The sequence below is a fragment of the Talpa occidentalis genome, unplaced genomic scaffold (genome assembly GCF_014898055.3).
Source record: "Talpa occidentalis isolate TD23 unplaced genomic scaffold, MPIMG_talOcc4v2.1 talOcc4.11, whole genome shotgun sequence".
NCBI classification, from domain to species: domain Eukaryota; kingdom Metazoa; phylum Chordata; class Mammalia; order Eulipotyphla; family Talpidae; genus Talpa; species Talpa occidentalis.
Window position 1 is genome coordinate 97374760 of NW_023601104.1, and position 24362 is coordinate 97399121.

General features: G+C 50.6%; 1 protein-coding gene across 1 annotated transcript in view; it reads right to left on the minus strand.

The window, feature by feature from the left end:
- The window catches only part of CUNH14orf132 (chromosome unknown C14orf132 homolog), a 54569-nt gene extending 36841 nt beyond the window's left edge, over nucleotides 1–17728 (minus strand). The window contains exon 1 of the mRNA XM_037503957.2: nucleotides 17644–17728. Within this exon, the coding sequence (XP_037359854.1) occupies nucleotides 17644–17670 (27 nt within the window). The 5' untranslated portion in view covers nucleotides 17671–17728. The remainder of the gene's footprint in view (nucleotides 1–17643) is intronic.
- Nucleotides 17729–24362: the final 6634 nt, after the last annotated feature.

The window sequence follows — 24362 nt, forward strand, 5'->3', positions numbered from 1 at the left end:
TGAACGGGAAGATGGTGGGACAGTCTCTTTAAAGTACAGCAGATTCTGTACTTTAAAATCCTCAAATAAAAAGAAAACAAATTTCTTCAGTGTTCTCATCATAAAGCTGATGAGAAAAAAATCCCAGTCAATGTTGGAAGAAAGAACATTATTTGAGGAGTCAGTTTCTTTAAAATAATTGTTTCCAAAAGCCTAGTGACTACATGAAGTGAGGGCTTTTAACTGTTCAGATCTTCTGTTCTTTGATTTACAACAGGAATGCATCCCAATTAACGCATCATAAGTTGAAAATATAGTGAAGTGGAAAATACTGGCTGGGGCTTTGATTCACTGCTGCCGCCACTTGCATCACGAGAGAGTAACGGCCCACAACTTCACTCAATCACTCAAGGGTTATTGCTTTTGCACACTTACAAAGCTGAAAACTGTAAGCCAAGAGGATCACCTATATTGAAAAACAGTCAAGCTAGAATCCTATGCCCAGTGAAAAATAACTTTCAACACTGAAGGCCAAAGAAAATACTTTTTTCCCAGACACACAAAAGCTGAATGAATGTATCGCCAGCACTTCTTCACTATCAGACATGTTAAAGTCCCTAAGGCAGAAAGGAAATAATACCACAGAGAAACATAGCTCAACATAAAATAATAAAGAACACCAGGAATAACCACCATATGGTAAAATAAAAAAAGAATTGTTTCTTGGGCCTCCCCGGTGGCGCAGCAGTTGAGCGCTGGGTTGCGAAGCTGCCCGCGGCCTCTGCGGCGCTGGTTCGATCCCCGGCTGCTCCCCGGCCACCGGAGGAGGGTCCCACATGGCGCGCAGACCTCTCCTGCCGCCCGCTGCTCCCCTCAGCAGTGTACTTCGGTCCTTCTGCCTGCTCTGCTCCCCGCTCTGGCTCTGGTGAATTCTCTCACCCTCCCGCGCTTCTGACTGTACCCAGTGCATGTATAAACAAAAACAAACAAACAAACAAATAAATAAATAACATGCCTCTATAAAAAAAAAAAAAAAAAAAAAAAGAATTGTTTCTTACTACTTAAATTTCTTTAAATGATAACTGACTTTTTAACTAAAATAAATACTACGTCACGTGAGATTTATAACGTGAAAGTGCAAAGTATAACAATAGGAGCACAGAGCTGACAAGAGAGAAACAGAAGTATATTGTTGAAAGGTCCTTATACTGTATGTGAAGTGTCATAATATCACTTACACAGGGGCTGTGATAAGTTAAGGTATACACTACAATCCTAAAGCAACCACCAAACTAACAAAAGAGTTACAGCTAACAGACCAGCAAAGGAGATAGCATTACACCCCTGCAAAAACACACCATTGTATTCTCTCCAGAAGGAAGTCTAATTAGAATGATAAAATATTTACATATTTTAAGTGGGAATTTGAAGCATAACAAGATAGGCCTTTCAGTCAAAAACAGGCAAGATAATAGGCAATTAGTATTTTAATGATAGTTCTTGCTTTAAGCGAAAAGAGCAGTCACTGGCCAGCAAATACATCCTCTAAGTAGCAGATATCCAGAATGCTTAGATTTTTTTCTCTTCCAAGCAGTGCTGGGTGCCTCTGGGGAGGGAAAACTTCTGATGATTTCTTGCAGATCTTTCAGAAGGATCCCACAGGCCCTGGACTGTAGCTAACACCATTTCAAGAGATAACAGAATATCCTCTTCAGTTACCACATCTTTTGTGTATTATTTCCCTCCATGAAAAACGGCAAAAGTGCAGGGACAGGTTACTTTTATAACCACCCCGCGCGCAGTAGAGGGAGTTCTCCGGGAACCCGGACAGATGGATAAGTAATGCTCACATTACGCACTATCAAAGCTTACTGCTCAATCCAGAAAAAAGTTATCTTCGTGCCACCCACGGGATTAAATCCTGCCACCCTCCTGCCCGCCCCAGACCTGGAAGCTCACCTAGACTGCATCGATATCTTGGCTCAGGTTTAAGGGCTAAGACCAGACTTGCAAGATAGCCTCCTACCTGACGGGCTAGTCTGGTTGACAGACGGGGCAGTTTCATCCACGAGGGGCGGAGGGTAGCAGGGGCGGCAGTGGTATCATGCAGGAGATCATATGGGCTCAGCCTCTACGGCACGGGACATCAGCTCAGAAGGCTGATCTAATTGCCCTGACTAAAGCCCTTACCCTAGCGTCGGGGCAAGATTTGACTGTGTATACAGATAGCAGGTATGTGTTTGCCACAGCCCACATATATGGGGCCATATATCGAGAGCGTGGACTTCTAACTGCAGACGGCAAAGGCATCAAGAACACACAGGAAATTTTGGATCTCCTGACGGCAATCTGGCTACCACTGAAACTGGCCATCATGCACCACCCTGGACATCAAAAGGATTCCTCTATTCCTACACAAGGTAATAGAAAGGCAGATGAGGTGGCTCGGCAAGCTGCCCTAATGCCAACAGATGCCCTGCCAGTAAAGCTGCCGGACCCAGAGTGTCCGCAATTACCGGCAGATCCCAAGCATGGTGCCACGGACATTGACTACATCCAGTCCTTGCCAGATCCTTTCCCTATGGACGACTGGTGGTATACTAGGGAAGCCAAGCCCATTTTGCCAACACATTTAGCTACTGATCTTGTCCAACGTTTACATCGTGCCACGCACCTGGGGGAAAGAAAAACCTTGGACCTAATAAAACAGTGGAATCTTCATATTAGGGACTTGATCGGCATCGTGCGGCAGGTTGTGACGTCCTGCCAGTCGTGTGCCTTGGTAAATGTAGCCCCGACAATAAGCGAGCCAGGAAAGAGCCGTGAGGAATACGCCCTGGGGTCCATTGGGAAGTAGACTTCACTGAGGTAAGACCAGGTAAACTTGGCTATCCATACCTACTGGTCCTGGTGGACACATTCTCCGGATGGCCAGAAGCGTTCCCGACAAAGGGTGAGTCGGCCCGCATAGTGGACAAGGTCCTCCTGGAGGACATTTTTCCTAGTTTTGGTTTTCTGCTGACCATAGGGTCTGACAATGGACCAGCCTTTGTCTCAAAGGTATCCAAATCTGTGGCCTCGGTCTTGGGGGCGGAGTGGAAACTCCACTGTACCTACAGACCTCAAAGTGCAGGGCAGGTAGAAAGAATGAATAGAGCATTAAAGGAAACTTTAAATTAACTCTGGAGTCCAGCGGGGACTGGGTGACTCTCCTTCCCTATGCCCTTTTTCAGGCTCGCAACTCCCCTTACCGGTTGGGGTGGTCCCCATTTGAAATTATCTATGGGACCGCGCCCCCCAGCTACTCTCCATGATGCCCACCTTCCCAATGTTTTGCCTACTGACTGTGAACTTCTTTCTGTATGTGCTGTGCAACAGGCTCATCGGGAAGTTTGGCCCCGCCTTAAGGCGCTCTAGGAAGGAGGAGGACCCTCCTGGCCGGGCACACAGCTTCCAGCTAGGGGACAGTGTCCTTGTTCACTGGCATAAGACTGACGGCCGTGGCCTCCAACCCTGTTGGAAAGGTCCGTATCTTGTCATTTTGACCACACCCACTGCATTAAAGGTGGATGGCACTGTGGCCTGGGTTCATCACTCTCACATCAAGGCGGGGCCGGCTGACAACTCTCAGCAGCGGTGGCAAGCCTGAAAACATCCAACTAACCCGCTCAAGCTGACTCTTCGAGCGCTTCCCTGTGATAATGTCGGTCCTCAGCTGGATGTGCCTAGTTCTACTGCTTCCGGGGGCCCAGTTCAACCCCCACGAACCGAAGAACCTCATGTGGATCATCCGAAGCGGTGAGAGCTATGAAGTCTGGAATCAGACTTCTGCAATTAGGCCTCCGCGCACCTGGTTTCCTGAACTGTATTTTTCCTTAGAACAAATGGTGGGAGGGTTCGATGAATTGTCCACATTGCATCAAGTATGGGCAAGGCAAACGATGCGGTCAAATGGATTCTTTACCTGTCCAGGGTACAAGACTGGTAAATGGCACAAAACTTGCGGTACTGCCCTAGATTATTTCTGTGCTGACTGGAGTTGTGTAGATACCAATGACAGGGAGTGGAAATGGAAAACCTCCCCTGACCTAGTAACTCTCCAGTTCGTTCACCCATATAACAGGAGATTTTACACCCACAGGCCAATTTACTGAAGCTAACCTTTACCGACAAAGGTCTGCAAGACTTGCGGTGGACTAGTGGCTTAACATGGGGCTTGATGTATTACCAGAAGCCGTGGCATGGCAGTATGATACAGATAATACTGCAGGTTCAGCCGGTACAGACAGTCCCTGTAGGTCCCAATATTGCAACAATCGGTGACCAGAAGGTACACAAACTGAATATCCCTGGCCCATCCTTGCAAACTCCGCTGCAGGTTAATTCATCGGGATCTCCCTCGCTTGTACTCCCCACGCCGACCCCCCCAATTGGGAAATTCTGTGACAACAAAAATGTTTTGTGGGAATTGTTAGTAGCCTCTTTTAAAGTACTTAATATGAGACCAGGCGCGCAGGGGATTGCGTTCCCGCATTGACATTTTGCAGCAGGGAGCTTTCTTTGGGGGACACTGTGTGAAATCAGCAGAAGGCTCCCTGAGGAGCCAGAGGTTAGCTGGGAGGCTCGCCCATGCCAGGCCCCTTCTGGCCTGCAGTCCCAGCCCAGAGGGGCACGGCACCCACCGCTGGGGCAGACCAGGTGCATAGGGGAGCGCGTTCCAGGCATCACCATTTTGCAGCAGGGACCTTTCTTTGGTGGAGACTGTGTGAAACCAGCAGAAGACTCCCTGAGGAGCCAGAGGTAAGCAAGGAGGCTAGCCCACACCAGGTCCCTTCTGGCCTGCAGTCCCAGCCCAGAGGGGAGCAGCACCACCCCTGGGGCAGACCGGGAGGACAGGGGAGCACATCCCCTGCATCGCAATCTTGCAACAGGAACCTCTCTTTGGTGGAGACTGTGTGAAACCAGCAGAAGGCTCCCTGAGGAGCCAGAGGTGAGCTGGGAGGCTCGCCCATGCCAGGCCCCTTCTGGCCTGCAGTCCCAGCCCAGAGGGGCACGGCACCCACCGCTGGGGCAGACCAGGTGCATAGGGGAGCGGGTCCCAGGCATCGCCATTTTGCAGCAGGGACCTTTCTTTGGTGGAGACTGTGTGAAACCAGCAGAAGGCTCCCTGAGGAGCCAGAGGTAAGCAAGGAGGCTAGCCCACACCAGGTCCCTTCTGGCCTGCAGTCCCAGCCCAGAGGGGAGCAGCACCCACCCCTGGGGCAGACTGGGAACACAGGGGAGCACATCCCCTGCATCGCAATCTTGCAACAGGGACCTCTCTTTGGTGGAGACTGTGTGAAACCAGCAGAAGGCTCCCTGAGGAGCCAGAGGTAAGCTAGGAGGCTCGCCCACACCCAGTCCCTTCTGGCCTGCAGTCCCAGCCCAGAGGGGAGCAGCACCCACCCTGGGGCAGACCGGGAGGACAGGGGAGCACATCCCCTGCATCGCCATCTTGCAACAGGGACCTTTCTTTGGTGGAGACTGTGTGAAACCAGCAGAAGGCTACCTGAGGAGCCAGAGGTGAGCTGGGAAAGTTCACCCAAGATGCCAGCCAGTACCAGCAACACAGTGTTCCAAGGAATATGGCAAATTAGAAAACAGGCAGTAGGGAGTAGAAAAACCACATGCAACCCAGCAACTCCTCAGGAAAAAAGCACACCACAAAAAGAAAACCACCTACCAGATTGCAACAACAGTAACTTGGAAGAACTTCTGAGCCTTCCAGAAAGAGAATTTAAAATTGCCGTGATTAAAAAACTGACAGAAGTCATAAAGGAAAACAATGATAAGGGAAAAATAATTAATGACCAGAAGAATGAAATTGAGTCCTTAAAGAGGGAAGTAAAAGAAATGCAGGAGATCAAAGAATTAATGGAGGCACTAAAGAACTCTGGGAAAAGCAATGAAAGCAGAATAGATGAAATGGAAGAATGAGTAAGTACTCTTGAAGACACAGAAATAAAAAGAACTAAAACAGAAAAGGAAGGAAAAGTACGAAGGAAAAAGACTGAAGAAAGATTTCGGGAACTATCTGACTCCATGAGGAAAGGAAATATAAGAGTTATAGGAATCCCAGAAGGAGAGGAGAGAGATGTAGGAACAGAGAAAATATTCAAGGAAATAATTGAAGAGAACTTCCCAAACGTGAAGGAGGAGCTGAAAACTGATAAACAAGAAGCAAGAAGAACACCAAACTTCCATGACAAAAGGAAAAATACAGCAAGACACATAATAGTAAAGCTCCCAAGAATCCAAGACAAGGAAAAAATAATGAAACTGACAAGAGGGAAGAAAAATATACCATTCAAAGGAAAACCAATCAGAAAACCAATCAAAGGAAAACCAATCAGAAAACCAATCAGACTTCTCTGAAGAAACACTATGGGCAAGGAGAGGGTGGAGGGACATAGTCAACAGACTCCAAGAAAACAAATGCCAACCAAGAATACTCTATCCCGCAAAGCTCTCCTTCCTCTATGAAGAAGGAATAAGGACCTTCCCAGACAAACAGAAACTCTGGAATTTCATTACGACTAAACCCCCACTCCAAAAAATACTACAAGGAGTCCTAAAGCCACAACTGCAGAGGGACGAATAACAAAAGAAGGCCAAAAAAAGTTATTAAAAGAATAAATAAATAAAATCAAAGGAAAGACAAACACAATGGCAAATACAGATGCTAACATATCAATACTAACTCTAAATGTAAATGGACTAAACTCTTCAATAAAAAGACACAGAATCGCAGGCTGGATTAAGAAACAAAACCCAACCTTTTGCTGTCTCCAGGAAACACATTTAGCTGCAAAAGATGAAAACAGACTCAAAGTTAAAGGATGGAAAACAATCCTACAACAAATGGACCAAAAAAGAAGGCAGGAGCAGCTATACTCATATCAGATAAAACAGATTTCAAACTCAAAAAGATAAAAAGAGACCCCAATGGTCACTACATTATGATCAAGGGGACAATACTTCAAGAAGATATAACACTCATTAACATATATTCACCAAACGAAGAAGCACCAAAATATATCAGACAACTACCGTCATCTCTGAAAACAGACATCAGAGAAAACACATACATAGTGGGAGACTTCAACACACCACTATCAACAATGGATAGATCAACGAGACAAAAAATAAGTAAAGACACTAAAGCTCTAAATAAGGATCTAGAGAGCTGGGGCTTAACAGACATCTACAGAACACTAAACCCAAAAAAATTTGAGTACACATTTTTCTCAAGCGCACACGGATCTTCTCCAGGATCGAGCACATACTGGGGCACAAGACAAACATCAACAGATACACCAAGATTGAAATCATACCAACCATCTTTTCTGACCATGAAGGCATCAAACTAGAAATAAACCATAAAAAGAAGGCAAGGTACTCTCCTACCTCATGGAGATTGAAACCCACACTACTGGAAGTCCACTGGACTAATGAGATCAAAGAAGAAATTAAAAAATTCTTTGAATTGAATGACAAGGAGGACACCAATTTCCTAAATGTATGGGATGCAGCAAAAGCAGTAATAAGAGGAAAATATATAGCACTAGAGGCTCACATCAAGAAACAAGAAAGAACTCAAAGAAACAACCTAATCTCGAAGCTCAAAGATCTAGAAAAAGAATAACAAAAAAAAAACCCCAAAACCAGTAGAAGAAAAGAAATAATAAAAACCAAAGTAGAAATAAATGAAATAGAAATTAAAAAAACAATCCAAAAGATCAATGAAACCAAGAGCTGGTTCTTCAAAAAAATAAATAAAATTGACAAACCCCTAGCCAGGCTCACAAAGGAAAAAAAGGAGAAAGCACAAATAAACAGGATCATAAATGAAAGAGGAGAAATCACAATGGACACAGCAGAAATCAAAAGAATAATCAGTAACTACTATGAACAGTTATATGGAAACAAGTTCAACAATCTAGAGGAGATGGACAAATTCCTACAACTCTACAATCACCCAAAGCTAGATAAAAAAGAAATAGAACACCTAAACAGACCAATTACAAGTAGCGATATTGAAATGGTAATCAAAAACCTCCCCAAAAACAAAAGCCCAGGACCTGATGGATTTACAAATGAATTCTACCAAACATTCAGAGACGAATTAGTGCCTATCCTTCACAAACTCTTCCAAAAAATTGAGAAGGAAGGGATAATACCAAACACGTTCTATGAAGCCAACATTACACTAATACCAAAACCTAACAAGGACAACACAAAAAAAGAAAACTACAGGCCAATCTCCCTAATGAACACTGATGCAAAAATCCTCAATAAAATTTTAGCTATCAGAATCCAACAATGTATCCATAAGATAATTCACCACGACCAAGTAGGATTCATTCCAGGGACACAAGGATGGTTCAACATCCGAAAATCAATCAACATTATCCAACACATCAACAAAAAGAAATATAAAAACCATATGATAATATCAATAGATGCTGAGAAAGCTTTCAACAAAGTGCAACACCCATTCATGATAAAAGCCCCTGAAATTCTTGGGATACAAGGAACATACCTCAACAACATAAAGGCCATATACGACAAGCCAACAGCCAGTATCATTCTCAATGGTGAAAAGCTGAAAGCATTTCCATTAAGATCTGTCTTGATGTCCACTCTCACCACTGCATTTCAATATAATACTGGAAGTCCTAGCCAGAGCAATAAGACAAGAGAAAGATATACAAGGAATCCAAATAGGAAAAGAAGAAGTCAAACTATCACTATTTGCAGATGATATGATAATCTACATAGAGAACCCCAAAAATTCCATAGAAAAACTAATTAAACTCATCAATCAGTTCAGCAAAGTGGCAGGATACAAAATCAACATGCAAAAGTCAGTAGCCTTCCTATATACAAACAATAAATCTGAAGAAGAAATAAAAAAACCATCCCTTTTAATATCAAAACAAAAAAAATCAAATACTTGGGAATAAATCTAACAAAAGAGGTAAAGGACCTATACAAAGAAATCTATAAAACACTGTTAAAAGAAACAGAAGAAGACACAAAGAAATGGAAAGACATCCCCTGCTCATGGATTAGAAGACTAAACATTATTAAAATGGCCATGCTACCAAAAGCAATATACAGATTCAATGCTATTCCAATAAAAATTTCAATGTTATTCTTCAAAGAAATAGAACAATTATTGATGAAATTCATATGGGATCACCAAAAACCCCAAATAGCCAAGGCTCTCCTGAAAAAAAAAAGAAGGAAATGGAGGCATCACACTCCCAGACTTCAAACTATACTACAAAGCCATAATCATCAAAACTGCATGATACTGGAACAAGAACAGACACACAGACCAATGGAATCGAATAGAAAATCCAGAATAAACCCACAGATTTATGGTCAACTAATACTTGACAAAGGAGCAAAGAATATGCATTGGAGCAAAGAAAGTTTGTTCAATAAATGGTGCTGGGAAAACTGGGTCACTACATGCAAAAGAATGAAGCTTGACTACTACCTCACACCATACACAAAAACCAAGTCAAAATGGATTAAAGAACTAGACATAAGACCTGAAACCATAAAATACATAGAAGGAAATATAGGTGAAACTCTACGTGATATGCACATCAAAGACATCTTTACAGACACATCACCCAAAGCAGTGATAGTGAAGGCAAAGATCAACAGCTGGGACTACATCAAATTAAAGAGCTTCTGCACAGCAAAAGAGACAATAACAAAAACTAAGAGAAACCCCACCGACTGGGAGAACATTTTTGCACACAACACTAATGGTAAAGGACTGATCACAAAAATCTGCAAAGAGCTGATGTGACTCAACAACAACAAAGAAAATAATCCTGTCAAAAAATGGGCAGAAGAGCTAAAAAGAAACTTCTCTGAAGAGGAAATACAAATGGCCAACAGGCACATGAAAAAATGTTCAACATCACTTGTAATCAGGGAAATGCAAATCAAAACTACCATGAGATACCATCTCACACCAGTGAGAATGGCACATATTAAAAAAACTAGCAACAACAAATGTTGGCGAGGTTGTGGAGAAAAAGGAACTCTCCTGCACTGCTGGTGGGAGTGCAAACTGGTCCAATCACTATAGAGAGCTGTGTGGAGATTTCTGGACCTACTAAACATAGAGCTTCCATAGGATCCAGCAATTCCACTCCTAGGTATTTACCCAAAGGACACAGAAACATCAACTCCAAAGAGCACCTGCACCCCTATGTTTATAGCAGCACTGTTTACAATAGCTAAGCTTTGGAAACAACCCAAATGCCCAAAAATAGATGACTGGATCAAGAAGATGTGGTACATATACACCATGGAATATTACTCAGCATTCAAAAAAGATAAATACATGCAATTTGCAGCAACATGGATGGTGCTGGAAGGGATCATGTGAAATAAGCCAGAAAGAAAAAGAAAAATACCGGATGGTCTCACTCATAGCAGGAATCTAGAAAACTTAAATAAGGGACCAGGAAAATGAATAACTGTAAGAAAGTAAAAATCACAATCAACAAACAACTATGAACCAGAGACACTCTATGAAGGGTGGGGAGCGGGGAGGGGAGGGATTGGGGTCAAAATAAGGGGGTTGCAATTGTATGGGGAATATAAAAATAAAATTAAAAAAAAAGTACTTAATATCACCAACCCTAATGCCACCCAATATTGCTGGTTATGCTATGCAGCGACAGCTCCTTTTTTATGAAGCTACCGCCTTGGTGTTACCTATTAATTCTACCACGAACTATTCGTCTTGTCCATGGAAAAAGACCCCTAGTGAGTCTAAGCAAGGATTGACTCTTAGGGAGGTACAGCGGTCTGGGTCTTGTTTAGGACGAGGCACTGCTGAGGCTCCATGTAGCCAGACTTTTGCTATCACCTCCAGTAACAGTAGCAATAGGTTCTATGCTGCAGGTTGGTGGGCGCATTCGCAGACAGGCCTTAGTCCCTGTGTACACGGCGAGGTTGTCAATCTTACAGGAGAATTCTGAGTGCATGTCAGGTTGTTTCCAAAAATTTACTATCATGAGGGATCGGAGGTTTTAATATTTTTGAAAAACAGTCCCTACCACGTACCAAAAGAGAGCCCTTAACCGCCCTTACCATTGCCACCCTCTTTGGGTTAGGTGTAGCGGGAGTGGCTACTGGTTCCACAGCTTTGGGTTACCAGTACAAAGGGCTGGCGGATCTCAGGGCAGCCATAGATGAGGACATAGGTCACCTGGAGGAATCCATATCTCATCTGGAAAAATCTCTAACCTCCTTGTCAGAAGTAGTTCTCCAAAACCACCGCGGCCTGGATTTGTTATTTCTACAACAGGGTGGATTGTGTGCGGTGTCAGGGGAAGAGTGCGGTTTTTATGCGGATCATACACGGGTCTTCAGGGAATCCATGGCCGTAGTTGGCGAAGGATTAGAAAAACGAAAACATGAATGTGAGTCACGACAGAATTGGTTTGAAAACTGGTGTAGCATCACCCCCTGGCTGACCACTCTGATTACGGCACTAGCTGGGCCTCTGGTATTACTTCTTCTAGCTTTAACCTTTGGCCCCTGCATCTTAAATATGCTGGTCCGCTTTATTAAACAGCGTCTGCAAAACATTCAACTCATGGTCCTCCGCACCCAATACACACCTCTTTGTTATAAGGTTGTGCAGCTTTCGCTACATTTGGATATAGTGATGCTGATATTATAGGTTTTATGTTTTATGTCTCTTTTATTTTTAGCTGTATTACCAAAAAAAAAAAAAAAAAAAAAGCCGTAATGTGGAACTGGATTGTTACGCGCTTGACCACTGTTTCACCATTTTGTGTGTATAACCACCATTTTAGAATTCTAGGTTTAGGTTTCACTTTCCTGAAAGATGATGCAATGTTCTTGAACTATGTCTCATCCTCGCCTCACCCTCTCGGACCACCCTGGTGGCCAACAGAAAAAGAGACGACCAAATAGGGAGACCACGGCATCCCTGGCTAATCAACTGAGTCTGAGTTGTGCCCACACCTACAAAGCCTTTTAGTACCCAATGAGTAACTGCCAGCTTGTTTTAAAATTTAAGCCTGCTTGTAACCCTAAAAAACCTTCCTGTTCCCCAGTTCGGGGCTCTCGCCATCCACCGCTGCATCAATGGGTGTCATGAGTCCAGACTCGAGTCTGCATTCAACTCCCTTTTGTGCTTGCATCGGCTGTCCTTGATTCCTTGGGGGCTGCGCTTGTCATTTGCGGGCACAACAGAAACCAGGGTTGTGAGCTTCTTTTCAAATATTCGCCCAGCAAGAGCAGGACAAAGACAACCGGCAGTGCAAAATAACATAGGGCGCAACAATGCCATTAAGGCCCAAACAACATTCTTACCACAGGCACGGTTTGAACCGTGGGGTGGAGGCTCACGGACGAAAAAATGGCTGGGGCCGCCCTTGGGGCGGCCAACCTATGCAGGCAATAACACGACAGTTCCAGGGAATGAAAATAAGAAAGCCATTCGCCCAAGGGACTGGAAGGCCGACAAACAGCAGCAGGCAAGGAAATCACAGCCTAGGGCCAAGGATAAGATAGATAAACACCTAACCTATATGAGCAATGTAAATAATGTAAATGGTGACACTTGAGTGTATGTGTTGTTAAATGTGATTATTCGTGGTTGTGAAGTGTGTACCCAATTTTTGGTAGATACAGGGAGCGAATTAACGATAATTTCCGGCTTCCCTGCAGATGTTGGTAACCAAGTGTTCAGTTGGAAGGTGTAAATAAGACTTGTCAAAGGGCCTAAGAGGAGAAAATATGGATTAAAGTAGGAGAATCCAGAATACCAGTGGATGCCTTGTTTGCACAGGCACTCATGGATATTTTAGGTATAAAGGAAATTCATAGAATTTGGAAGCCACTTTTTGATTTTAAATGAATAAAGCTGATGTGTTTTAACTTGGCAGAAGTGAAGGTAGAACCAGTGAGACTACCAAAAATTCCCACGAGCTTTACTCCGCAATACCCCATAAAAGGAGGCCATGAGGAAGTAGATGGGATAATTAAGAAACTGCTCGTCCTTCTTATTCATCCCATATGCTGGCCCAGCACACAGTAGGTTCCTTAAATAAGCCTTCCCTTCCTGCAGACTCAAGGGCTCCGTGCTTCTTTCCACATGATTTCCCCCAGAACAAGAGTTCCCAGGGTGCTTAGAGGAAGCAGCTGGCTCCTAAAGGCTTAATCCAAGTCCCAGGCTGCACTCACTCTGCATTCCCTTGGTCAAGGAAGTCCCGAGGCCAGCTCAGATTTAAGGGGAGGGGAATCAGAATCCCCCTCCTGATTAGTGGTGAGTGTGCATGGCCAGGAGGGAGGGGAAGGAGGGATGGAGCCACCTTCAGAGATGGGGGGATTGGAGGATCAGTCCACAGTTTCTGTGATTCTCCCCTCCTCCCTGTCCCTGGGGGCCTGGGCAGCCTGCCCTCCTGGCCGCCTCTAGCCGTAGAGAAAAGGATGCCCCAGACCACTGTTCAACCCTCCGGATGATCTGGCGATTCAGGGACTGGGCAGAGAGGGCCTGGAGTGTTTCCAGGGTGGGGGTACGGTGCAGCATGCCTCCAGGGCTCAGGGTGAGGTGGGGCTGCAAGCTGAGCCTTTGTACCTTCAGCGCCCACAGCCTCCTGTAAGCCCTTAATCACAGGCCCTGTCCCAGTGCCAGGGATGGCACATTTGCAAAAGAATATTTGTTGGATAATGGATGTCTGCTCCTGACATCCAAGAGTGTCCAGTGCTTAGCTGTTGAGAAGGAAATCTTTGTAAAATCGCTTATATCCTAAAACGGTCTTTTAAAGGCATAAACAGAAATCACAATTCATAACAGGCAGAAGACAAATGAGGCTTGAGTTGGGGCGGGGGTCACCTAATCTGGTCTCTTTTCTTTTTAAAAATACTTTTAAATGAAGTCACAAGCTATTTTCATTCACTCAGTCTGAGAAGAGAGCACTCCCAGCCCCCACCTTCCTCTGGCTCTGCCTCTCTGGGCAGGAGTTTCCAAGTCACAAAGCTTGCTCCCCTGTGAAGTATTCCTGCTCCTTAACCTGCACTGACTCCCACCGCCTACTGATCAGGTCCGAACTTCTCACCCCAACACTCACTCTTCTGTAACCTGGCCTTAGCTCCCAGGTTCTCCTACCCTCACCCCCTCGGACTCCCTGAAGGAATCTGTGAATGTATTCAGGGCTCCCCTCCCTCGGACTATCATGCACATGCGCACCAGGGGAAGGCAGCTCGAACCCAGCAGAACCCCCTCCTCCAGGCCCCCGTGATGGTAGGGGTTCAGGAGGGAGGGCACCTCAAAGTCAGTCTTCTATTACTGTCTTCTCTGGCACATCTACCCTGCCTCACCCTCATCTGATCATTTAACAGCTATTTCTGGAAGACCTACTAGATGGCAGGCTGTGCCAGGCCCAGCACTTGATCCCTTCCCCCGCTGGGAATCACTGTCCCATTACTTCCCTAATACTTGGTAAGCCCCAGTAAGAAAGTCTATATCCCGCTCAACTTTATTCCCCAGCACCCCTGTCCCAGCGTCTCACATGGAGCGGGAACAAGTGGGTGGAGGCACCGATGTTTCTATCTGCCCATTGCTGGTGTGTGGGGCAGTGACTTGCTCACATGCACCGTGGCCACTGTAAAACTGAGGTTAACTTGCTCTCAGACCTTAGGGCACAAGAGGGGGAAAAAAACTTAATTTTCCCTTTGAGTTGTGCTTTCACAGATCAAAGCACAGGCCTTATCAAAAAATCACACAATTGGAGCATGCGCAGAAACAACTAACCTTGAGCTGAGCTCCAGGCAGGTTGGAACTGGAAGACCCAAGTGTAAAGGGGGGGCAACCCAAAGGAGAGGGGCCACCAACAGAAATTCAAAGCTCCAGTGATCTGAAGCAAAGCCAGTCTGTGTTTCCCATGTGTGAGCTGCCCTGGAATTAGCCAATGAACTCCAGTCAACTCAAATTTCCTCTCCCTCAGCTCACTCCTTACTCAATAAAATTGAATTCCTTTGTTCTTTTTTTTTTTTTAAAGAATTTATTTATTTATTTATACAAGAATTGGGGTACAGGCCAGATGTGCGGGAGGGTGAGAGGATTCACCAGAGACAGAGTGGGGAACAGAACAGGCAGACTGATGAAATACACTGCTGAGGGGAGCAGTGGGCGAGACAGGAGAGGTCGCGCCATGTGGGACCCCTGCCTGCTGGCGGGGATTGAACCGGCAGCGCTACAGAGGCTGCGGACAGCTTCACAGCACAGCACTCAACAGCCTGCACCACCAGGGGAGGCCCTGAATTCCTTTCTTAACCTCAGTCGCCAAACCCCACAGAACTTTATGCCTCTTAACTGGGGAGACAGATTTGAATTTTTCTCCTGCTATCTTTGCCAACTGATTTGCTACAAAACCTTTGTTTTCTCAAAACTGGGTATCCTACCTAGTCATTGGCTTCTGTGCTCTCTAGGTGCACCCCGATAGCAAGTCCAGGCTAGGCACCAAGCCCCTACTCAAATGTGTGGGGAGCACTCACTGCGGCCAGGCCCTGATTAATGAGCAGATAAGGGTAAACATCCTGCCCTCCTGGCTGGGGTGGGTGAGGGCAGCAGAGCAACACCAGAAAGCACTCCCTCCCAGCACAACGCACCACAGGAAGAGCACTTCTGGGGTGGCGCAGAAGAGGTGAGTCAGTTTTAAAGATGCCTCCCCTGCCCTTTAGGTAGTGTCTTTCTCAAGATGAAGTAATGAGGCAGAAACCCAGCACCTGTGCAGATACTGAGACCCAGATGTGAAACCCACTTCTCCTGACCAATGGTGTGTCCTGGGCGAAGTATTCAATCTGGGACGTTGGTCTCCTGATCTGTGAAATGGGGGTACAGGGCCTGCATCACAGATTTGAAGGATTTGCGTAAGAATGTGTGCACTTGCCCCGCCCCTGGCCCCCAACAAACCTCAGGTCTACACATTTGCTGGCACTTCTTGTTCCTGTTCCTGGTGACCAGCTCAGCGCTGAATGTGTAATCAGTGCCCAATCATCTGTTGACAGGAATAAACTGACCACATGAAACAAGAATAGTAAACAAAATAAGAAAAGGACAAATCCAATCTCTGCAGGCTCTGCCTACGAATGCTGGAAAAAAACCTCTACGTTTATTTTGTCAAGTTACCATAGCAACATATGATGCTCTAGCCAGCCTAGGGGTGGGTAGTGATCAATTTATCTTGTAACCATGGAAACACAAGCTGTCCGGTGGGATCCAGAGGGAAGGGCAGAGACAGACCTTGTATGAGCTCCTCTGGTCTAGAAACAAATCTGACAAAGCCTCGTCATTTACGTAGCTAAGGTCACCACGATCTAAAATGATTTCCACAGGACGTTATTTACAAAAGGATTTAGGAACAAGAGACGGAAATTAGGGGAAAAAAGAGAGAGCGAGCCACAAGAGCAATTAACTTTCTGGAAATCTTGCTAAGAGGCTGCCAGCGGTGGGACCTGGTTCTGTGGAGTAAACTTGGGATTCTGCATCTTGTTTGCGCCTGCATTTGGGAAATCTGTCTACACAGCCTGAATTCCGCTGTTACTGTCTAAGCAGGCTCCCACCACAGTGAAGCTGGGGAGGGAAGGAAGCGGAGCGTCCCTCTAACTCTATTTCCTCGGAGAGGGAAAAAAAAAACACGAAAAACAGCAGCAAGTGGGGCACCTGCCACACCCCGGGGCAGAGAGGGGCCTCCCGGCGCGGGGCTCCCGCAGGACCAGCCGCACACGGCACCGACTCTCCAGACCCCACGCGCCCCGCACGCGCCCCCCACCCCCGCAGGCCGGGGTCATGCGGGTCCCCCGGCCGGAGAGGCCACCGACCCCCGGAGGAGGCCAGCGCGCGCCTTTGTTCTGGCTCGGCCAGTGAAGGCGGAGCGCGCCCAACCCTCCCAGAGACTCCAGGGTGTCCCCAGCAGCAGAGGGCAGAGCTGGGAGCCCGCCGAGTCCGGGGAGGAGGTACCGGCGCGCCCGGCAGGCTCGGGGGGCTCCAGGCTCAGCACAAAGCAAACAAGGATGAGGGCAGCGCCGCGCGCCAGGTCCGGGCGGGCTCGGGGCGCATCTCCCGGGCTCCCCGGGGCGCCAGGGGCTGTGCTCACCAGGCAGAAGGGAGAAAAGTGAAATGGGGGCGCCCGCGGCATTCCCTGGCGCCTCGCGAAGGCACAGAGCCGGGAACAGCCAGGTCGCCGGCGGCCCGAGGTCTCCCGCATCCCGGGCGCCCGCCGGAGGGTTCCCCGACACCAGCGCGGGGAGGCAGGTGGGGGATGGGCAGGGCGGGGAGACGCACCGGGCCCCCCCTACTCGCGAGGAGGGGTCCGCGGCCGGACCTCCCCGCGCTCGGGGCGCACGGCCCGCCCCACCCCCGCAGCGGCGCCCGGCGCCCCGGGGCGCACCAGGTGGGACCCCGCTCCGGGAAAGGACGGGGCGCCGGCGCCCGGAGAGCGCAGCCCTGGCCGCCCCGCCCTCAGGTCCAGCCCGGGGCGGGGGGCGAGACCGTGGCCCCGACCCCTCTCCGAACTTGGCGGCCCTGGGCGCACCGCGAAGACGCCCCGTTACCTGCGCGGCCATGAAGGACAGATCCATGGTGCTGCTGCTTCGGGGCGCTCAGGCGCTGGCTGCCGCCGGTGCAGCCGCCGCTACAGGCGGGGACCCTCCGCGCAGCGAGCCGGCGCCCCGAGCCCCGCGCGGGTGGCGCGCCGACCTCAGCAGCCGAAGCTCGGAGGCGCGACCCGACCCCAGGCGCCCTCAGCCGGCGGCGCGGTCGGCTCCGGAGCGGGGGGCGGCGGGCGCCAGTGCGGGGGCGGCGGGGTGGGGGCGGGGCGGGGCTGGGGGGAATCGGGGCGCCCCGCCACGTGACCGCGTGACCACGCCCAAGCCGGGGGCGGGGCCGGCGGAACCCCAGAGCGCCCGCTAGCCGGCCTGCGTGGGCGTGCCGGGAGAGGAGGCGCGGGGTGGCGCAGCTGGTCCCGGGGGACCCCGCCTGGACCGACGGTCCCGGGCCCCGGGCCTCCCCGGTTCCGTGCGCCCTCCAGCCCTGCAGGGGGGTGAGCAGGCCTGTCCTGGGACTGGCGGGAACTGCACGCGGGCCTGAGGACCAGGGCGACCCCGCTTTCCTCACCAACTCCGCGTGCAGAGTCTGGTCTGCTAGGACCGGCCGGGGGCAGGAGGTGTGAATCCTGGCTCCGCTCTGCTGTGTGACCTGGCCGAGTTCATGTCTTTTTGAGCCTAGGTTTCCTCATTTGAAAAATGAAGAAAACGAGGCCTTCCTGGTGGCGCAAGGGGTTAAGATGCAACCTATGAGGCTGTGCGCAGGCAGCCTCTGCAGCACCAGTTCGATCCCCGGCCAGGGAGCAGCCCACATGGCGCAGCAGACCTCCCCTGTCTCCCCACTGCTCCCCTCAGCAGTGTGCTTTGGACAATCTGCCTGTTCTGTTCCCCACTCTGTCTCTGGTGAATCCTCTCACCCCACCCCACCCCACCCCCTCTGGCCTGTACCCCAGCTCTTGTATACACAAATAAATAAATCTTTTTGAAAAAACAGAAAAGAACAATGAAGAAAACGGAACCTGGAGCATAAATGAGATCCTGTATCAGGGACGCCGTGTTTTAACAAGAGTGAACTCCACAGGCCTAACAACAGACTGGACTGTGAATGGTGCCTCTGAGGACTGATTGCACAGTGTGCAACTTGCCCAACTGTACTTTATCACTCTTGTTAGAATCTTCCCATGTGCAAAATAAGTATCCAAAAACTCTTTTTTTTGCATATTTTGACCATTTTGCAGCTCTTTTGGTAGGTGGTTAGAAAGTAATTTCACTTTCCCACATTAATAATCAATTATCACAGCTCCTGTGCTCAGCAGTCCAGCTCTTTCTCGTAGTACTGCCACATCCACTTTGTCAGGTTTCCATCTAGGTGTGGGTTTGGTTTGGGGTAATTTAGCTCCATTGCTTGTTCGTTTATTCCCACACTAATGCTATTCGGACTTAGTTACTGTGATGGCTAATTTTATGTGGCAGCTGGACTGGGCCATAGGACACCCAGACAGCTGGTCAAACTCTGGGTGTGTTTGTGAGGGTGTTTCTGGAAGAGATGTGCATTTGAACTGGAACCCACAGTAAAGCAAATGGCCCTCCCCAGTATGGGTGGGTGTCACCCAGTCTCCTGAGGACCCAATAGAACAGGACGGTGGGAAGTGATGGAATTCTTGCCTGACTGCTAGAGCTAGTTCAAATTTTGTGAAATTCAATGTTAATGATTACTTTCATGGATTGTGCTTTTGGTGTCAAGTCTAAGTTCTCTAACTGTAGATCCTGACTGTTTTCTTCTAAAATATTTACAGTTTGCTTTACTTTTAGGTTCATGAGCCATTTTCAGTACATTTTTATTCCAGGTGTGAGACTTTGGTGCAGGCGCATATTTTGCTCATGGACTGTTTGTTGAAAAGACTCCTTCCTGAATTGCACTTTACACCTTTGTCAAAAATCAGCCCCTCGTGCCTCCCTCATGGCGCAAGGGGTTAAGTCTCAGCACTATGAAGCTATCTGCAGCCACTGCAGCATGAGTTCCATCCCCAGCCAGGGAGCTGACCCACATGGCGCAGCAGACCTCTCCTGTCTCCCTGCTGCTCCCCTCAGCAGTATATTTCAGTCATTGTGCCTGTTCTGCTCCCCACTCTGTCTCTAGTGAATCCTCTCACCCCACCCCCACACCTCTGGCCTGTACTTCAGCTCTTGTATGCATAAATAAATAAATCTTTAAAAATAACCAGCCCATCATGTTTTTGTGTGTCTCTGTGGGTCTTTATTTTTCTTCCAGTGACCTGTGTGTGTGTGTCTTTGTGGGGTAGAGTGCCCTGCACTCCCCCTGACACACCTGCCCTTGTGTGTGCACCCCCACCCCCCTGGCTCTGCCCCCAGGGTGAGTCCTTGAGATCACCTTCAGCCTCTGTCTGACCCCACGCAGGGGGCCGGCCTCACCTACCTTTCCCCACTGGCCTGTTGTGGGCGTCCCGCTCTGGGCGTCCCGCTCTTTCGCACTGTTTGAGCTCGATGGGGTCTCAGGGTTCTCTGGATGAGATCAGAGAGGTCGAGCAGGTGGGGAGACTGGGTCTGTGGCCTCCAGCTGCCAGGGGGGGCTGTCTGTGGACCCCTCTTTCTTTGGTTTGATGAGTTTGACTAAGGCATTGGCTCCCATCCAGTGGTTTTCCTGGTTAGAAGAGGAATCTGGGAAGACCCCAGCCAAGCCCCACTGCCCTGGAGCAAGGGGCTGGTTCCTCACGGGGTCAGGATTACCATCACAGCCGGCAGCGCTGTCCATTAATTCGGGACTCAGAAGGATGGCCTCCTCACCACCACCAGGGACATGGCATCTGAGGCTCGGAGGGTGGGATGTGATTCTGGGGGTCATGGGGAAGTATGCCTCAGGGCAGAGGCCTTCAGCAGCCGCCCGGAAGACAGCACTGGGAGCTGGGCCTCGGGCTGTGGACAGTCTGGGGGATGGACGGAGTGGCGCCCTGCTGGTCTTGGCCAGCTCCGGGACAATCTTTCTGTCCAAATGCATGAGTGGAGTCACCCCCACCCCCATTCATTGTCAGCTACACTGACATCCTTTGACTATGCCTGGCACTGAGGAGTGGGCACAGGAGAAGAGCAGCCATTAGAGCCAACACCAGCGAATTTAAGGAGCAACTGAGCGGCAGCTCGTGGCAGGAAGCCAGGGGAGCAGGAGGAGGGCTGCACGGCCTCTGAGCCCGCGTGGCGCTGACAGCATGGTGTTTACTCCAGCAGCTCGCCTTCCTCACCTGGGCCTTGGCCTCTGCCTGTTGGTCAGATGTCCTCTAGAAGGGGTGGGCACACCTTTTGGAAAGAGCCAGAGAGTGAACATGTCAGGCTTCCCAGGCCAGGCCATCTCTGCTGTAACTGCTCATGTCTGCAGGTGCAGCAGGAAAGCAGGCATACATGATACGCAAATGCACAGGTGATAGACAAACGCCCAGGTGTGGCTGCATTTCTATAAGCCATCACTTACCAAAGGGTAAATTTCGTATCATTTTCACTTGCCACAAATTCTTTTGATTTCCCCCAAGCATTAAAAAGTGTAAAAACAGGCCTCCCCGGTGGTGTAGCAGGTTGAGAGCCGCGCTGTGAAGCTGTTTGTGGCCTCTGCAGCACCAGTTCAATTCCTGGCCAGCCAGGGAGATTCCCACATGGTGCGGCAGACCTCTCCTGCCTCGCCCGCTGCTCCCCTCAGCAGTGTATTTCAGTCAGTCTGCCTGTTCTGATGCCCGCTCTGTCTCTGGTGAATCCTCTCACCCTCCTGTACATCTGGTCTGTACCCCAGGTCTTGTATAAATAAATAAATCTTTAAAAAAAAGTGTAAAAGCCATTCTTACAAAGTTCACAGCTGCACAGAAACAGGGAGTGGGCAGATCTGATGTGAGGGGCTGAGGTTGCCAGCACCTGCTCTCGCTATCACAGTTGGTGCACCAGAAAAATCACCAACTCTGGCTTCACACAATCTGGGTTCCAACCCACACTGCAAGCTCGGCCTGGAGTCTCCTCCCATGCAGGGCAGGCCGTGGGGGCCAGGCTTCTACTCTGCCTGGGTCTCAGTCCCACTCCACAGCTCAGAGGGGTCTTCAAGCAGCTCAGCAGCATCCTGAGCCCCAGTTTCTTCAACTGTGATGGCCTGCAGGGCTGTTAACTGGCACATAGAGGCCAAGGGGCTGTGTCCCAGGGGTGCCCACTTTCCTGGGTCTCGAGGCTGGGGTGCTGGGGTGGGGCCTGGCTGAGCTCCTCTGCCCACTGTACTTGCTCTGGGATCTGCTTACAATTTCATGTGAGGTTTGGCCATTTAAGATCAAAGAGTAGCCTTGGCCTGGGCCCCTCAGTCCATGTAGGACGCCAAACAGTCGCTGAACAACTCCTCCCAGAAAAGGAGGCTGCAATAGCATGAAGATAGACAACTGGAGAAATCTCACTGATGCTGTGAAAAACCAAACATTGGGTGCCATAGGATGGGGTTTTTGGAGTGTGGGGTCCTTGGGGTCACTCTGGGGAAGGTGTCACCAGAGCTCCCGTTTCAGTGGCACGCGGCAAGTTCCCGGCGAGTTTCTCCAGGAGACAGAGCCGTTAGTCATATTTAAAGAGCAGGTTTATTAGGGAAAGGGACAGGGACAGGCTTGCTGAGAGAAGCCTGCACGGTTACAGGCGGGAAGCCTTGAGGAGAGCGGCCTCCACTGAGGGAAGTCAGTGAGAAGTCCCAGCCTGGTACAGGTCACCGGCAGGCAGGAGGCTGCTGCCCTGCAGAGGGAGAGAGCTGGTGAAGAGGCTCCTGCATAGGCACAGGTAGGCGGTGGGAGCGCTGCTCCGAGCCTGTGCAGAGACTGCCCTGATACAGTCCTTTCCTCCTTGGGGGCTCACTCCTCCGTGGAGTGGCTGCTTGTGGCTGATGTTGGGTAACAGGCAAAACTAGGAAGGGACCAGAGATTCCAGGGAGGCCCAATCTCCCTATCTTTCTCCTCAGGCCTGTGCTCCACTCTCTAGAGCATCTGATCCTGCTTGGGCCTCCTGCCTTGTGCTAAGGGCTGGTGCCTAAGGGCCCGACCTCTCCAGCTGGGTTAATGGTCATGTTACTGCCCTCACTCCCCACCTCCTGTGGGAGTCAGGTTTTAGTCTTGGGGCTCCTCCTTTCCAGTCTTTCTATTCTTGTCCTCCGTCAGGGGCACACACTAAACCCATCATGGTTGTGAAAAGGCGGAGCTGGGTCAGGAACAGCTGCCAAAGAGAGAAGCCGATGAGATGGAAGAAGATGCTCTCCCCAGTGGAGCAGGTGTTGGGGGTTGAAATGGGCCGGGAGATTGGATTCCACATGGGAACCGAGATGATTTATTTTGGGGGGCGATGTGCTGGGTCCCTGGAATATTTTGGTTTAATGCAAAATGGAGGCCTGTGATGAGAACACGCGGAGCGCAGCGCATGAGGTTCACTACGCTGCGGGGGGTTCCGAGAGTGACATGGGGAGCCCCTAAGCTGCTGGGAAATCTCCCGCGTTTGCAGCCACCGGAGCGGAGCACTAGTGACTTTTCCAAGGTCTCTCCTGAAACACACAAGACACTGTGATCCTTGGTGGAGCGAAGCCCGGAGCAGATCCGGGGCGCGCACCGTGGGGGGCTCAGGGCCAGAGCGGGGGGGTCTGTGGGGGAGAGGCAGCCGCTCCGGCTCGGGCGCCAGGGCCCCTGCGGCATCACCTGGGCCTGGCGGCGGGAGGCGCGGGGCGGGCGAGGGCGCGCACCTGGGCGCCGGGGCGGAGCATATAAGGCGGCGTCTCGGCGGCGGGGCGGGCTCCGGCCCCCAGCGAGAGCCGCGGCGAGAGCGGCCGCGACCCCGCGGGAACAGCGGAGAGAGCCCCGTGAGCGTCCAGATCCCCCGGGCGCTGGGAGGTCCGCCCGCCCGCCCTTCAGCCCCCCACCTCAGCCCCGCATCCCCCGCCCCCAGTCCCCGCCCGCCCGCGCAGCGCCCGCCCGAGAGCGCGGAGAGTCTGGGTTCGCAGGCGCCGGGAGCCTCCCCCGGGCCTCTGCCCGCCCTGCCCGGGCGCCCAGCTCGATGTCGGGGAGAACGCGAGAGGCCCGCGCCAGCCCCGGGAGCCCCCGGACCCCTGCCCGTGTGCCCGGAGCCCTCCGGAGCCGGCCGGGGCGGCAGGATCCGGCGCCCACGGGAACGCGGCCCCCGGAGTCCTGGGGCGGGAGTGGGGCGGGGTGGGGGCGCGGCTCCTCTCTGCCGCCCCGACCCGGCGCCGCGGGGGCCGGTGCGCACGGCGGGGGCCACCGACGGGCTTAGCCCCACTCAGAGCAGGTCTGGGGTGAGCGTCCCCCAAGCTCTGCCCGTGGGTGGGGACGACCCTGGAGGCGCCCCAGACCCCAGAAAGCCGACGCGGCCCGGGAGCTGCTGGAGGAGACCTAGGGGTGGGGTGAGGTGGAGCTGCCGGCGGAGACTCGACGGGACCCCGAGCCGCAGACGCCGCCGGGGAGCAGGAGCTCGACGCCCCACCCTCTGCCTGGCGCGCCCCCACGGGCCGGCGGGGGCTCACGGCCACGCCAGAGGCTGGGGACGGGGCGGGGGGAGCGAGGGGATCCTCTGTGCCCCCGGAGAGGAGAGTCGGGGTGCCCCAAGCGGCGGGGGGGGGGGCGGTTCTCCGCAGCAGGCGCGAGTCTCAAAAAGCCGCCCAGACGCGCCGAAAGCGGGCGCCGAGGGCGGGCGCCCCGAACGTGCGG